This window comes from Coregonus lavaretus (genome assembly GCF_964263955.1).
Source record: "Coregonus lavaretus genome assembly, chromosome: 17".
Taxonomy (NCBI): domain Eukaryota; kingdom Metazoa; phylum Chordata; class Actinopteri; order Salmoniformes; family Salmonidae; genus Coregonus; species Coregonus lavaretus.
In genome coordinates this window covers 3,209,878-3,226,523 of record NC_140004.1, presented here as the reverse complement: position 1 = coordinate 3,226,523, position 16,646 = coordinate 3,209,878, and the positions used below count along the sequence as shown (strand labels likewise).

The window sequence follows — 16,646 nt, the reverse complement described above, 5'->3', positions numbered from 1 at the left end:
ACAAAACCCAAACGAGATGGCACAAGCCAAACCGAGTGGGGGGACAGCAGAGCACCCAGGTGGAGAGGCTAGCTAGCTAGCTGCTCCAAGCTATTGAATAGCTGCGGGTATACTTCTGCGCTTATACACTCTAACATAAAGCTCTTACCAAGCGAATCCTCTCTGGAATGAGCCGAGAAAAGGAAGAGGTGGGTGTAGTGCGGCGGCAGCTACTTAAGGGAGTCAGCCGCAGCACTACCCGGTACTAATCTGAAATTCTTACTCGGAATGTATCCTGCCAAGCGAAGGATACCATATTGGAATGATCCAATATAGTGCTACATAACAAATCATTCACAAGAGAAATCTGAGAAATCAAGTCAACAACTATTTGGGACGCTGGGCTGAAGGGAGTTGTAGTTTTCATTAAGCAAATATTCAACCTAGTTCAGAGTAGAAACATGGTAATTAACCACAATCCATTCCAACAGTTTTTTTCCCCGGCCGATATATCAGAGAGGAAGACGTGAAGCGAGAGGTTCCACTTTCACCAAAATCTGTCCCAAAAAAACTAATGCGTTTCTATGGGCTTATTTTGGACCTAAGCTTGTCACCTACCTTCCCACCTTTGGGACCACGACTCCCATTGTTAGGGCATAGGCATGAGCATCTCGTCATTATATACAGATATTTTATGCCTGCTATGTTAGGTTAAATACACACAGACCGCATAGACCACATGAGAGAGGAACTGTGTTCTGCAGGTGATGTAGAAATATCTCCAGTTTCCATGTGGTTTTTGAGTTGTGGTAGTTTCAGCAGAACACAGTCGCTGTTCAAACCACCAGAAAGCCGCAAAACGGGTTTGCCCTGCCTACGTCCATGTGTACGACTCCACACATCTGTACAAAGTAGTGTTGTCACGATACCAACATTTTTACTTCGATACCGATACCAGGTTTAGTATCACGATATTCGATACCAAAATGATACCAAAACGATACCACAGCAAAAGAAAAGTGATATTAGCCAAAGTCACAGAATGGCACTTGATCCAGACAGATAAACTCAGCTACTGCTCTGTTCAATTGTTGGGCATCTTTTGAGTTCAATGTCATTACATTTGAACATTTTTATGTCAATTTTTTTTAGACAACCATGTAATGCATTAATGAATCAATTATACAATCAATTTGGCTTTGTTTTCACTAATCATTTATTTGAATGGTAAATCTCTACTGATAAACTGGGTAAATCAAAATGTAGCCAATCTACTCACAATACAGGTGAATGCATATTATTCAATAGGAGTGTGTGCATGCATTGAGTTATTGAGCTTGTTTTAGCTGACTTCACAGGGCTACAGATGACAAACAATCCCTTCCATTTAAGACTTGTTTTATTGGCAACTGCTATGAGAACATATTTTATTGTATTGGTCAACATTTTCATAAAAGAAGCAATCGCTTCTTTTATAAAACTGTGCGCTGTCTCTTTAAGAAAGTAATGATGCCCTTGGTGAGGCAGAATGTGGCCATAGTGTTTCTAAACCGAGGCGCAACACCGCGAGACTTCTGGGAAACATACCAAGTAGTCCAGGCCAGGGTTTGAGAAGTTATTGAGAAGTGAAAAATTATTCCTTAGTTGTTCATTTTCTCGAAATCTAAAAAGGCACAACCTAGATTCGAGTCAATGCCTTAAGTAGTTGATCATGTTATTACTCCAACCTTGTGAAAGTGACAAACTGACACGTTTGAAATGGTCAAAAACAACTTAATAATGTCGCCATGACACTGCCTACAGGTGTGATCGGGGATTTCTATTGGAGAAGCAGTTTTTGCCTATCTTCATACTGTACTGTCTTTGATGTGCCTGTGGAATCTGACTTTGTGATTATGGTATTATTATGGTGATTATGGTAGAAACCAGACGGGAGGCGAGGAAGATTAAGTGAATTAATTTTTGGTGGCGAGGGAGACGAAGTGAATTAATAAAGTTATTAGTCACAATCAGCTTTGAAATCAGCATATTTTGCATTACGGTTTGCATATTATCACAAACAAAGTACTAGGGTAGTGAATTCAGCTGTAAGCTAGCAAGGAACGTTAGCCTACAATTAAAGCTAGAAGCTACCGGTATCGTCTTCCATTGTAAAGTGTAACTTTTAGCCTGCATGGACATTGTCTTGTGAACAGCTTCAATTTCTACATGCCATGTTGAATTATTCAAGTGTGTTACAACTTCTGTGCAGTGGGGAGCTAACAATGCAGCCCAGACAGCTCTAGCAATGAATAAGTGGAGCTGGCACTATGCTCTTCGCGCTATAATGGGGCTGCGCTGATACAGAGTTGATCCTCTCAATCACGTGAGACACATTTGACAGAAGTAGCTTACCGAACGTATAAAAAATTATTCCGATTAGTTGTTTTTTTATCGAAGAAGTACTGACAATTCGGTATACCATGCAACACGTAGAGCAAAGGTCCAGAGCACTAAGCACACAAACATACACACACATCTAAGCATTTAATTGTACTGTTAATTGTACTGTGCACACTTCGCTGTATCCTGTGCAGATGACAAATAAATGTTGACGTACACACGTGTACATGCAACCGCACAAACACATGCACACAGTCTCCAATTGCGGATGTAGCCAGTTTCATTGCGTAGAGCAGCTCATTATTCAGTAGCAGCAGCACCGCCTCCACTTCCCCCTGGAAGCCCTCCGCTAATGGTCATTAGCCTGCAAATTAACCTCCACACCGCAGCATTAATGATAATTGCGTTAGCATTAACCCACAATCACTACTACTGTGTGAATGGACCTGCTCAACACCTGTGACCGTCTGCTCTGCCGTGCTCAGCTAATGAACCTCCCAGAGGCACCATTCAGACGTCTATGTTCTCAATGTTAACCTCATCACCTCTCTACCATTGATGAGCTTTAAGAAAATCTAGATTATGACTACAGCAATGAGTGCCATTTGACATTCTCACCCATATCTGATCAGTCTCATCTACATATGAGTTAGCCCATGTCGTTTTTGAATATTGGCCTTGTTGGATGAAAGACCATGACCTCACCAAGAACAAGAATGTTACAGTTCACTACTTTGGAAGCCAGAGAAAATACGTTTGTTAGAAAAAACAAACATTTATTGTCTAGACATTTCAATTGATTTATATTAGCTAGCATTAAGACCATTTAGTGTTTTTTCCTGGTTAGATATTTTCCATGTAAAAGACATACCAAACATTTCTGTTATTTCTAAAGCAATTACTGTAAGAAAACAAATATATACACTTTTTACAAGTACTCGACTGATAACAAAAATACAAAGACAAGAAAACGTAACTAATTACACGATAGCAATTGCAGACATGTAGGACGGGACACGGTATTAGGGTGTGAAGGGTCTGAGTGGAGACTCATGTCTGGAAGAAGAGCAAGCTGAGGTCAGAGGTCACAAAGGGTAGAGGTCACCAGGCCATTCACATTCTTTGTCTGTAAAAATAAACTACAATGCCATTAATTCGGCACCTCTGAGGTGTCGGTCCGCCTTTCCATCCATCTGTCTATAATGAGGTTTCGGTCCATCTCTCTCTATAACCATCCATCCATCCCCATGTCTGTCTGTCCATCAGCCATTGTTCTGGGAGCTCTGCCCATGCAGAGGAGCTCTGCTCATGTATAGAGAATGTTCTGTTGGATCCCATGACCCAGGGTCAGTTGTACAGTTCAAAGGTCACACCCTCTGACTTATTCCACATTGTGTTGTGTTACAGCCTGAATTCAAAATTGATTAAATATTTTTTCCCCCTCAGCCATCACACACACAATACCCCATATAATGACAAAGTGAAAACATGTTTTTAGAAATGTTTGCCAATTTCTTGAAAATAAAATACAGGTATCTCATTTACATAAGTATTCACACCCCTGAGTCAATACTTTGCAGAAGCACCTTTGGCAGCGATTACATCTGAGAGTCTTTCTGGGTAAGTCTCTAAGAGCTTTACACAGCTGGATTATGCAACATTCGCCCATTATAATTTTCAAAATTCTTTAAGCTCTGTCAAATTGGTTGTTGGTCATTGCTAGACAACCATTTTCAGGTCTTGCCGCAGATTTAAGTGAAAACTAACTCGGCCACTCAGGAACATTCACTGACTTCTTGGTAAGCAACTCCAGTGTTTATTTGGCGTTGTGTTTTAGCTTATTGTCCTGCTGAAGGTGAATTCATCTCCCAGTGTCTAGTGGAAAGCAGACTGAACCATTCCTTTTTATTTTTTTGCCTGAAAAACAATTAAATAGCATACCCATAACATGATGTAGCCACCACTATGCTTGAAAATATGGGGAGTGGTACTCAGTAATGTGTTCTATTGGATTTGTCCCAAACATCATACTTTGTATTCAGGACAAAATGTTAATTGCTTTGTCAGATTTTTTGAAGTATTACTTTAGTGCCTTGTTGCAAACAGGATGCATGTTTTGGAATATTTTCACTCTGTCAATTAGGTTAGTATTGTGGAGTAACTACAATGCTGTTGCTCCATCCTCAGTTTTATCCTAACACAGCCATTAAACTCTGTAACTGTTTTAAAGTCACCATTTGCATCATGGTGAAATCCCTGAGCGGTTTCCTTCCTCTCCGGCAACAGAGTTAGCAAGGACGCCTGTATCTTTGTAGTGACTGGGTGTATTGATACCCCATCCAAAGTGTAACTAAAAACATCACCATGCTCAAAAAGAATATTCAATGTCTGCTTTTTAATTTTTTACCCATCTACCAACGTCTTTGCGAGGCATTGGAAAACCTCCCTGGTCTTTGTGGTTGAATCGGTGTTTGAAATTCACTGCAACTGAAAGACCTTACAGATAATTGTACGTGTGGGGTACAGAGATGAGGTAGTCATTCAAAAAGCATGTTAAACACTATTTTTGCACACAGAGTCTTGCCATAACAAAAGGGGTTGAATACTTATTGACTCAAAACCTCTGACATTATGGGGTATTGTGTGTAGGCCAGTCACACAAAAAATCTACATTTTATTCATTTTAAATTCAGGCTGTAACACTACAAAATGTGGAAAAAGTCAAAGGGTGTAGAATGTTCTGCAGGATCCCCTGACCCAGGGTCAGTTTTAGGACCGTGAAAGCTCCTTTGGGTTGTCAGTCGCTGATCCTAGTGCTCACCAGTCTAGTAGATGACTTCATAGACAGTGGCCTTCTTATCTCCAGAACCTGTAACTATGTACTTATCATCAACTGAGATGTCACAGCTTAGCACCGACGAAGACTCCTTCGACTAGATAGAGAGATAGAGAGAGAGAGATTAGTAAAAGCTTAACACCCAGCCTTGATACAATATCAATAAAACATGTCAGTAGGTAGGCCGTCGGAGTGAACAGACATTTGTCCAAGTGGACAGGTGTGTGTGTACCTGGAATATACTGGCTCCGTACGGTGTCCTCCACGCGTTCAGCAGGTTATCCTTCCCTGTGCTCACAAACCATTTACCTGGGCAGGCAGAGAAATAGGAGACAGAGCTTTAGGAATCACATAGACCTAGAGCTAGGACTGATACTACTGTGGATGCAGGGGCCAAATCCTAGAGAACCCAGAGTAGAGGGTTCACAATCAATCACATCTCAAGTTAGGATTAGAGCTACTGTATATGAGGAGACAATTGCATTTCCTTGACTCCTCACCTTCTTTCTCCTCTCCGCCTTCTCAAAACCCATTGGATGATGAAGTCCCTCCCCTCTGACCTTCTCCTCCAATGGGTTTTGAGGAGGCGAGAGGAGTCAACGAAATGCAATTGAGATTCTCCCATGAAAACAGAACGTAAGGCTGTCTACTATGTCAGATATCACCAGAGGTCAACAAAACATTTTGAACTGAATACCTGTATTAAACAGGGAGTTTAATACAGCTTGGTTCAAAGTGTAAAATTAACCAGGCAGAGGCGACTCATTTGGGGGCCAGTTCCATCAGTTTGAAAATGCCAATATACAAGGAGACAAAAGCCAGTAACATCGCTGTTTAGATGCATCAGACATACGTCAAGTTACTGTACACAGCTAACACAAAGAAGACATAGCATGCATCCCAAATGGCCCACAATGCTATATAGTGCACTACTTTTGACCAGAGCTCTATTGAGCCTGTAGTGCACTACATAGGGAATAAGGTGCCATTTGAGACGCAGCCATAGACAAATCTCGAGCACGTCAGCCACAGAGCTCTTGTGACATGTCCTTACCACAGGAGGCGAACTGGAGGGAGAGCACACAGCTCTCGTGGAGGTGGAGCTGGTACTTGTCTGGCTTGGTGACGTGGAGCACCTCCACATTACTACTCTCCATCCCCACCGCCAGCCACTCTCCCGTCGGACAGTAACCCAGAGAGAAGATCTGGAGAGGGGGCAGAGGGACAACATGGTCAGTTTGTGTGTGTGTGTGTGTGTGGTCGTGTGTTCATGTGCGTGAGAGATAGACAGATGCATAGTACCCCAGAGAGAAGATTTGGAGAAAGGACAGGGGAGAACCAGGGCCCAGTTTCCCAAAAGCGTCTTAAGGTTAAGTTCATAGTTAGAACCTTCGTAGGAGCATCATTAGATCTCTGAGCGGATTCCCAAAACCATCGTTATTAACGTTGCACTTGAAAACGCTCGTAATCTAACGCCTGCCTCAGACCACTTGTAGATGCTTTTTTGCCCTCCCGCATCACTTTATACAGAGAAGATCTCCGCTAAACATAGAATCGTATGATTTATTCGTCTCTCTGTGACAAATCGATAACTTCAGAACCAAATTCACTACGAACAAAGTTACCAATGTGTTTGCAATTGATACAATCAAGCGACTTCTAAAAAATAATATGCTTCAAATGAAAAATGAGATGACTGCATTCAAATATAAAACAGTAGGCTATAGGCCTATTTCAATCATATTGAAATACATTTAATGTTCAATCAATTGACCTCTACTTCGCTACTTGTAGGCTACCGTCTGTAATTCGTCTCAATACATTTCATGATGTGTAGCCTAACATGGTGATTTTGTGCATTTTTATTGAGTAAGCATTAGAATGAGCCGCCTCAATATTTGCAGCCGTAGGTGGTAATCTCTCTCTAGGAGGTGATACCCTCGTCAGAATTGTGAAATAATTAGAATGTTTAGGTAAAATGTGAATGGAGAAAGCTGATCCGAGAGCAGCGCTCCCTTTCTTTCGATCCTATCAGTATCGACATATATGCCAACTTAGCAACCGCTCTCTCTGCGTGGTATTTTGGGAAACGCATGTTGCATCTTCTGCCGTTGTAGGAACGTTTTTTAAGTTCCATCGCTATCGGGAAACCGGTCTCTGATCAGTGTGTGTGTGTTCATGTGCGTGAGAAACCGACACACACAGAGAGCAACAACAAACAACCCTGCCTTTTGGAGAAATGTACTCTGGTCTGATGAAACAAGAATAGAACTGTTTGGCCATAATGAACATCATTATGTTATGTTTGGAGGAAAAAGGGGGTTGCTTGCAAGCTGAAGAACACCATCCCAACCGTGAAGCATGGGGGTGGCAGCATCATGCTGTGGGGGTGCTTTGCTGCAGGAGGGACTGGTGCACTTCACACAATAGATGGCATCATGAGGAAGGAAAATTATGTGGATATATTGAAGCAACATCTCAAGACATCAGTCAGGAAGTTAAAGCTTGGTCGCAAATGGGTCTTCCAAATGGACAATGACCCCAAGCATACTTCCAAAGTTGTGGCAAAATGGCTTAAGGACAACAAAGTCAAGGTATTGGAGTGGCCATCACAAAGCCCTGACCTCAATCCTATAGAACATTTGTGGGCAGAACTGAAAAAGCGTGTGCGAGCAAGGAGGCCTACAAACCTGCCTCAGTTACACCAGCTCTGTCAGGAGGAATGGGCCAAAATTCACCCAACTTATTGTGGGAAGCTTGTGGAAGGCTACCCGAAACGTTTGACCCAAGTTAAACAATTTAAAGGCAATGCTACCAAATACTAATTGAGTGTATGTAAACTTCTGACCCACTGGGAATGTGATGAAAGAAATAAAAGCTGAAATAAATCATTCTCTATACTATTATTCTGACATTTCACATTCTTAAAATAAAGTGGTGATCCTCACTGACACAAGACAGGGAATTTTTACTAGGATTAAACCAAGATGGCGTAGCAGTGCGGTCGTGTATTATGTTGTGTCCTCGTGTAAATAGCCAGTTTTTTAGTTTTTCGTCTTTTTTTCGTATATATTTCTCTCACTTTCCATCCTTTAACTAAATATACTTTCCTGCAACCCGCCTCACCCAATGTGGAACGGATTCTATTATTTCTTTATTTTTATCAAGAACCTACGGCTGAAACTAGCCAGCTAACTAGCTACTTGCTATTATCCACCGTTCGCGGTCTTCACCACTGTCCGTGGCCTGCACTACCTACAAGCCAGCTCTAGCCTGGACAATTATCGGCTAGTCTGCACAGCGTGCTATCGACCCAGAGCATATCGGATTTTCTGCCGGAATCACTGAATCACTGGACCTTAACACCTGATCATCGTAACTAGCTAGCTGCAACCGAATGGCTATTGTTGGCTAATCACCACTGTCCCGACGCACCAGTTAGCCTTGAGCTAGCCTCGAGCCAGGCCCATCTCCCGGCTATCTACCTCTCTGTCAACCGGACGGGACCTCCTAGTGTCGACACGGAGCCCCGCGGATCCATCACGACTGGTCTGCCGACGTAATCGTATGATGTGGTTACGCCTGTGCTGTAGCCGCCTACGAACTGCTCCCGGACTTACCTATTACTGTTCACTGGACCTTATGATCACTCAGCTACACAGCTGATGCCTGCTGGACTGTTCCTTTACACGGTACCCCATCCTGTTTATCTGTTTAGCCTCAGCCCAAACTTTCGTCGCCATTACCAGTTGTTGTCTTAGCCCTCTCGAATAACACCTGTGATTGCGTTATGCCGCTCTCCCATGTCAATATGCCTAGCCTATTGCTGTTTGGGTTAGTTCTTATTGTACTATTTCATTGTAGAGCCCCTAGTCCCGCTCAACCTGCCTCAGATAGCTCCTTTGTCCCACCCCCCACACACGCGGAGACTGGCTCAATCGGTACCTCCAGTGATGCTCTCTTTCATCGTTACCCAATGCTTAGGTGTACCTCCACTGTATTCATATCCTTCCATATCCTTGTCTGTACATAATGCCCTGAATCTATTCTACAACGCCCGGAAATCTGCCCCTCTGTACCCAACGCACTAGAAGACCAGTTCTTAAAGCCTTTAGCCGTATCCTTATTCTATTCCTCCGCTGTTCCTCTGGTGATGTAGAGGTTAACCCAGGCCCTGTAGCCCACAGTATCACTCCTACTCCCCAGGCGCTATCATTTGTTGACTTCTGTAACCATAAAAGCCTTGGTTTCTTGCATGTTAACATCAGAAGCCTCCTCCCCAAGTTTGAGTTATTCACTGCATTAGCACACTCTGCCAACCCTGATGTTCTAGCAGTGTCTGAATCCTGGCTTAGGAAGGCCACCAAAAATGCAGAAATGTCCATCCCGAACTACAACATTTTCCGTCTAGATAGAACTGCCAAAGGGGGCGGAGTTGCAATCTACTGTAGAGATAGCCTGCAGAGCTCTATCATACTATCCAGGTATGTGCCCAAACAGTTTGAACTTCTAAAAATCCACCTTTCCAGAAATAAGTCTCTCACTGTTGCCGCTTGCTACAGACCCCCCTCAGCCCCCAGTTGTGCCCTGGACACCATATGTGAATTGCTTGCCCCCCATCTATACTCAGAGTTCGTACTGCTTGGTGACCTAAACTGGGATATGCTTAACACCCTGGCCGTCCTACAATCTAAACTAGATGCCCTCAATCTCACACAAATTATCAAGGAACCTACCAGGTACAACCCTAAATCCGTAAACATGGGCACCCTTATAGATATCATCCTGACTAATTTACCCTTTAAATACACCTCTGCTGTCTTCAACCAGGATCTCAGCGATCACTGCCTTATTGCCTGCGTCCGTAATGGGTCCGCGGTCAAACGACCACCCCTAATCACTGTCAAATGCTCCCTAAAACACTTCAGCGAGCAGGCATTTCTAATTGACCTGGCCCGGGTATCCTGGATGGATATTGACCTCATTCCATCAGTAGAGGATGCCTGGATGTTCTTCAAAAGTGCTTTCCTCCATCTTCAATAAGCATGCCCCATTCAAAAAATTCAGAACTAAGAACAGATATAGCCCCTGGTTCACCCCAGACTTGACTGCCCTTGACCAGCACAAAAACATCCTGTGGCGTACAGCATTAGCATCGAACAGCCCCCGCGATATGCAACTTTTCAGGGAAGTCAGGAACCAATATACACAATCAGTTAGGAAAGCAAAGGCTAGCTTTTTCAAACAGAAATTTGCATCCTGTAGCACTAACTCCAAAAAGTTTTGGGACACTAAAGTCCATGGAGAATAAGAGCACCTCCTCCCAGCTACCCACTGTACTGAGGCTAGGAAACACTGTCACCACCGATAAATCGAGAATATCAAAAAGCATTTTGCTACGGCTGGTCATGCTTTCCACCTGGCTACCCCTACCCCGGCCACCAGCTCTGCACCCTCCGCTGCAACTTGCCCATGTCCCCCCCGCTTCTCCTTCACCCAAATTCAGATAGCTGATGTCCTGAAAGAGCTGCAAAATCTGGACCCCTACAAATCAGCAGGGCTAGACAATCTGGACCCTTTCTTTCTAAAATTAGCTTCCGAAATTGTCGCAACCCCTATTACCTGCCTGTTCAACCTCTATTTCGTATCGTCTGAGATCCCCAGAGATTGGAAAGCTGCCGTGGTCATCCCCCTCTTCAAAGGGGGTGACACTCTAGATCCAAACTGTTACAGACCTATATCCATCCTGCCCTGCCTTTCCAAAGTATTTGAAAGCCAAGTTAACAAAACAGATCACCGACCATTTCGAATCCCACCGTACCATCTCCGCTATGCAATCTGGTTTCCGAGCTGGTCATGGGTGCACCTCAGCCACGCTCAAGGTCCTAAACTATATAATAACCGTGATCGATAAAAGACAGTACTGTGCAGCCGTCTTCATCGACCTGGCCAAGGCTTTTGACTCTGTCAATCACCGCATTCTTATTGGCAGACTAAATAGCCTTGGTTCCTCAAATGACTGCCTCGCCTGGTTCACCAACTACTTCTCAGATAGAGTTCAATGTGTCAAATCGGAGGGCCTGTTGTCTGGACCTCTGGCAGTCTCTATGGGGGTGCCACAGGGTTCAATTCTCGGGCCGACTCTATTCTCTGTGTATATCAATGATGTCGCTCTTGCTGCTGGTGACTCTCAGATCCACCTCTACGCAGACAACACCATTTTGTATACGTCTGGCCCTTCATTGGACACTATGTTAACAAACCGCCAAACGAGCTTCAATGCCATACAACACTCCTTCCGTGGCCTCCAACTGCTCTTAAATGCTAGTAAAACTAAATGCATGCTCTTCAATCGAACGCTGCTTGCACCCGCCCGCCCGACTAGAATCACTACTCTCGGTGGGTCTGACTTAGAACTACAAATACCTAGGTGTCTCACATTAAGCATCTCCAATCCAAAGTTAAATCTAGAATCGGCTTCCTATTTCGCAACAAAGCCTCCTTCACTCATGCTGCTAAACATGCCCTCGTAAAACTGACTATCCTATCGATCCTTGACTTCGGCGATGTCATTTACAAAATAGCTTCCAACACTCTACTCAGCAAATTGGATGTAGTCTATCACAGTGTCATCCGTTTTGTCACCAAAGCCCCATATACTACCCACCATTGTGACCTGTACGCTCTCGTTGGCTGGCCCTCACTACATATTCGTCGCCAAACCCACTGGCTCTAGGTCATCTATAAATCACTTCTAGGCAAATCCCCGCCTTATCTTAGCTCATTGGTCACCATAGCAACACCCACCCGTACTATGCGTTCCAGCAGGTATATCTCACTGGTAATCCCCAAAGCCAACATCTCCTTTGGCCGCCATTCCTTCCAGTTCTCTGCTGCAAATGACTGGAACGACCTGCAAAAATCTCTGAAGCTGGAGACACTTATCTCCCTCACTAACTTTAAGCATCAGTTGTCAGAGCAGCTTACCAATCACTGCACCTGTACACAGCCCATCTGTAATTAACCCACCCAACTACCTCTTCCCCATATTTTTTATTAATTTTGCTAATTTGCACCCCAGTATCTCTATTTGCACATCATCTTCTGCACATCTATCACTCCAGTGTTAATTCTAAATTGTAATTATTTTGCACTATGGCCTATCTATTGCCTTACCTCCATAACTTACTACATTTGCACACACTGTATATAGATTTTCTATTGTGTTATTGAATATACGTTTTGTTTATTCCATATGTAACTCTGTGTTGTTGTTGTTTTTAATTGCACTGCTTTGCTTTATCATCTTGGCCAGGTCGCAGTTGTAAATGAGAACTTGTTCTCAACTGATTTACCTGGTTAAATAAAAGGTGAAAATAAAAAATAAAAATGTCAGGAATTGTGAAAAACTGAGTTTAAATGTATTTGGCTAAGCTGTATGTAAACTTCCGACTTCAACTGTAGGTCCTGGATGGCAGGAAGTTTGAACCCAGTGATGTACTGGGCCGTACGCACTACCCTCTTTAGCGCCTTACGGTCGGATGCCGAGCAGTTGCCATACCAGGTGGTGATGGAACTGGTCAGGATGCTCTCGATGGTGCGGCTGTATAACCTTTTGAGGATCTGGGGATCCATGCCAAATCTTTTCATTCTCCTGAGGGGGAAAAGGCGTTGTTGTGCCCTCTTCACGACTTTCTTGGTTTGTTTGGACCAGATTAGTTTGTTGGTGATGTGGACACCAAGGAACTTGAAACTCTCGACCTGCTCCACTACAGCCCCATCGATGTGAATGGGGGCGTGTTCGGCCCTCCTTGTCCTGTAGTCCACGATCATCTCCTTTGTCTTGATCACGTTGAGGGAGAGGTTGTTATCCTGGCACCACATGACCAGGTCTCTGACCTCCTCCCTTTAGGCTGTCTCACTGTTGTCGGTGATCAGGCCTACCACTCTTATGTCGTCAGCAAACTTAATGATGATGTTGGAGTCGTGCTTGGCCACACAGTCGTGGGTGAACAGGGAGTACAGGAGGGGACTAAGCATGCACCCCTGAGGGGCCACCGTGTTGAGGATCAGCGTGGCAGATGTGTTGTTGACTACCCTTACCACCTGGGGGCGGCCCGTCAGGAAGTCCAGGATACAGTTGCAGAGGGAGGTGTTTAGTCCCAGGGTCCTTAGCTTAGTGATGAGCTTTGTGGGCACTATGGTGTTGAACGCTGAGCTGTAGTCAATGAACAGCATTCTCACGTAGGTGTTCCTTTTGTCCATGTGGGAAAGGGCAGTGTGGAGTCCGATTGAGATTGCGTAATCTGTGGATCTGTTGGGGCGGTATGCGAATTGGAGTGGGTCTAGGGTTTCCGGGATGATGGTGTTGATGTGAGCCATGACCAGCTTTTTCAAAGCACTTCATGGCTACCGTCATTTAGGCAGGTTACCTTTCCTTTCTTGGGCACAGCGATTATGGTGGTCTGCTTGAAACATGTAACCATTACAGACTCGGTCAGGGAGATGTTGAAGATGTCAGTGAAGACACTTGCCAGTTGGTCCACGCATGTTCTGAGTACACGTCCTGGTAATCCGTCTGGCCCCGCGAATGTTGACCTGTTTAAAAAGGTCTTGCTCACATCAGCTACGCAGAGCGTGATCACAAAGTCATCTGGAACAGCTGGTGTTCTCATGCATGCTTCAGTGTTGCTTGCCTCGAAGCGAGCATAGAAGGCATTGAGCCTGTCTGGTAGGCTTGCGTCACTGGGCAGCTCGCGGCTGGTTTTCCCTTTGTAGTTCGTAATAGTTTGCAAGCCCTGCCACATCCGACGAGCGTCAGAGCCGGTGTAGTAGGATTCAATCTTAGTCCTGTAATGACGCTTTGCCTGTTTGATGGTTCGTCTGAGGGCATAGCGGGATTTCTTCAAGTGTCCGGATTAGCGTCCCGCTCCTTGAAAGCGGTAGCTCCAGCCTTTAGCTTATTGACAAATAGACACACACCCCCACCCCTCGTCTTACTGGACATAGCTGTTCTGTCCTGCCGATGCAAAGAAAACCCAGCCAACTGTATATTATCCATGTCATCGTTCAGCCATGACTCGGTGAAACATAAGATATTACAGTTTAATGTCCCGTTGGTAGGATAGTCTCGAACGGAGGTCATCCAGTTTATTCTCCAATGATTGCACATTGGCCCAAAAAACAGATGGTAGAAGCGGGTTACCCACTTGCCAACTAATTCTCACAAGGCACCCTGATCTCCGCCCCCTGTATTTCCTTATTTTCTTAATGCGAATGACAGAGATTTGGGCCTTGTCCGGGAGCACCATCATATCCTTCGCGTCAGACTCATTTTCGTCCAGTTCGAGGTGAGTAGTCGCTGTTCTGATATCCAGAAGCTATTTTCGGTCATAAGAGACAATAGCATCAACATTATGTACAAAATAAGTTAAAACAATGTGAAAAAACACACAAAATAGCACAATTGGTTAGGAGCCAGTAAAATGGCAGCCATCCCCTCTGGCGCCATTGCGTATCATTACACTATTGTGATTTCACATATAACAGATACTGCATTACTCTGGATACTCCTGTTGCACTAGCAGGCTGTAAAGAATACACTGTTGCCAGGAGAAAACAAGCTGTGACCAAATGGTATGAGATCATTCCTCACCAGTGATTTGAGATGCCAGTGTGCAGGGCTCCAAATGATAATTTTCCATTGGTAGCACTGTTGCTCCCAACTTTAAAAAAGTTAGTAGCACCACATCAAATCTAGGAGCAACAGAAAATAAGATTTTATAAATTGATTGAGATAAAGCCAATATTGGGCCTTTTGACCAATCAGATCAGCTCTGAAAAAGATCTGATGTGAAAAGACCTGATTGGTCAAAAGACCAATTAGTGGAAGGAATATCAGAATTGGGCTGCCTGTCTAAACGCAGCCTAGGAATTCTAGCTACTTTGTGCCCTAGAAACTAATATGTAACAATGTAAATACATAAGTTTATTATAAAAGCTAAAATGTTTATACAAATACCTGTCATTGTAATTACAAAGTCATTTGTGGAATATTAGGTTTCTACATTGTATAAAAGCACTATTTTCCCATTGAGATGAATAACATTGAACATTTTACACTGTCGCTTTAAAAACATGTAGAGATCTGTCATTCATTTATTGCTATGATCATTGATCTACTGAAGAAGCTATCCCTTTTCCTTTCTTCCTGTGCCTCTAAACGTTTGGATATACTGGTCAAGTTACTAGGCGCAGTGGTCTAAGGCACTGCATCGCAGTGCCACTAGATAGCCTGGTTCGAATCCATGCTCTGTCGTAGCCGGCCGTGACCGGGAGACCCATGGGGCGGCGCACAATTGGCCCAGCGTCGTCCAGGGTAGGGGAGGGAATGGCCGGCAGGGATGTAGCTCAGTTGGTAGAGCATGGCATTTGCAACGCCAGGGTTGTGGGTTCGATTCCCACGGGGGGCCAGTATGAAAAAATTATGTATGCACTAACTGTAAGTCGCTCTGGATAAGAGCGTCTGCTAAATGACTAAAATGTACATGTAAAATGTTAGCTAGCCAATGAGGTAATGTGACTGAACAAAGTGTAAACAAAATGGTTAATAACGTCGATACACGAGTAGTTTTAGAACAGCCCACAACATGATCTATGAATGGAAAAGGTCCCGGCGGTCCGCTATAGGAAGACAAAAATGGTAATATGGGTCAGATCTTTTGACCTGATAGGGCTAGAAGCAAGCCGTTTTCGCTGTAGTAATGGTTCAACCATGACGCTAACGAATCTGCACTCGCTTGCTTCTTTAGGGCACTCGGAAACAACGGTACAGCGAAGCCTTATCATTACAACAATTATCTGGGATACTTTTTTCATAGTCGCACCGTGCTCCCAAAATAAAACCCCTGGTCACACAGCAAAATATTTTGTTGCATATGCGGCCAAATTGGTCGCACTTTAGAGCCCTGCCTGTGTGTTTGCGGGGTGTGTGTGAACCTGCGGTTTCAAGTCGTGCTGCTGGAGCTGTTTTGTGTCTTTCAGGAGTGTGTGTACCTGCGAGGTGAAGTCGTGCTGCTGCAGCTGGCGTCCCTCTCTTAGGTCCCAGGAGCGTACGGTGTTGTCCAGCCCCCCCGTCCACAGCTTGGTCCCATCGTTGGAGATGTCAATACAGCTGGCTCCGTCTGTGTGGCCCTGGAACTGTCTGTGGTTAACAACACACATTAATAACAGATATGTTATCAAATACGTGGTCCTGTGTGGCTCAGTTGGTAGAGCATGGCCCTTGCAATGCCAAGGGTTGTGGGTTCAATTCCCATTGGGGCCACCCATATGAAAATTTATGCACGCATGACTGACCATTAGGGGGATGAAACAATATCTGACCCTGGACCAGTGGTTAGAGGCTACTATTTTCTACCTGCTACCTATTGCCAATATATTCTCCCAT

General features: G+C 44.3%; 1 protein-coding gene across 1 annotated transcript in view; it reads right to left on the bottom strand.

Moving 5' to 3' along the window:
- Nucleotides 1-2,529: 2,529 nt before the first annotated feature.
- LOC311145160 (transducin-like enhancer protein 1) overlaps nucleotides 2,530-16,646 on the bottom strand; it is a 40,953-nt gene continuing 26,836 nt past the window's right edge. Inside the window, exons 17-20 of the mRNA XM_084181361.1 lie at nucleotides 16,253-16,400; nucleotides 6,252-6,402; nucleotides 5,430-5,506; nucleotides 2,530-5,294 (exon numbers count right to left, since the gene is read on the bottom strand). Of these exons, the coding sequence (XP_084037487.1) occupies nucleotides 5,187-5,294; nucleotides 5,430-5,506; nucleotides 6,252-6,402; nucleotides 16,253-16,400 (484 nt within the window). The 3' untranslated portion in view covers nucleotides 2,530-5,186. The remainder of the gene's footprint in view (nucleotides 5,295-5,429; nucleotides 5,507-6,251; nucleotides 6,403-16,252; nucleotides 16,401-16,646) is intronic.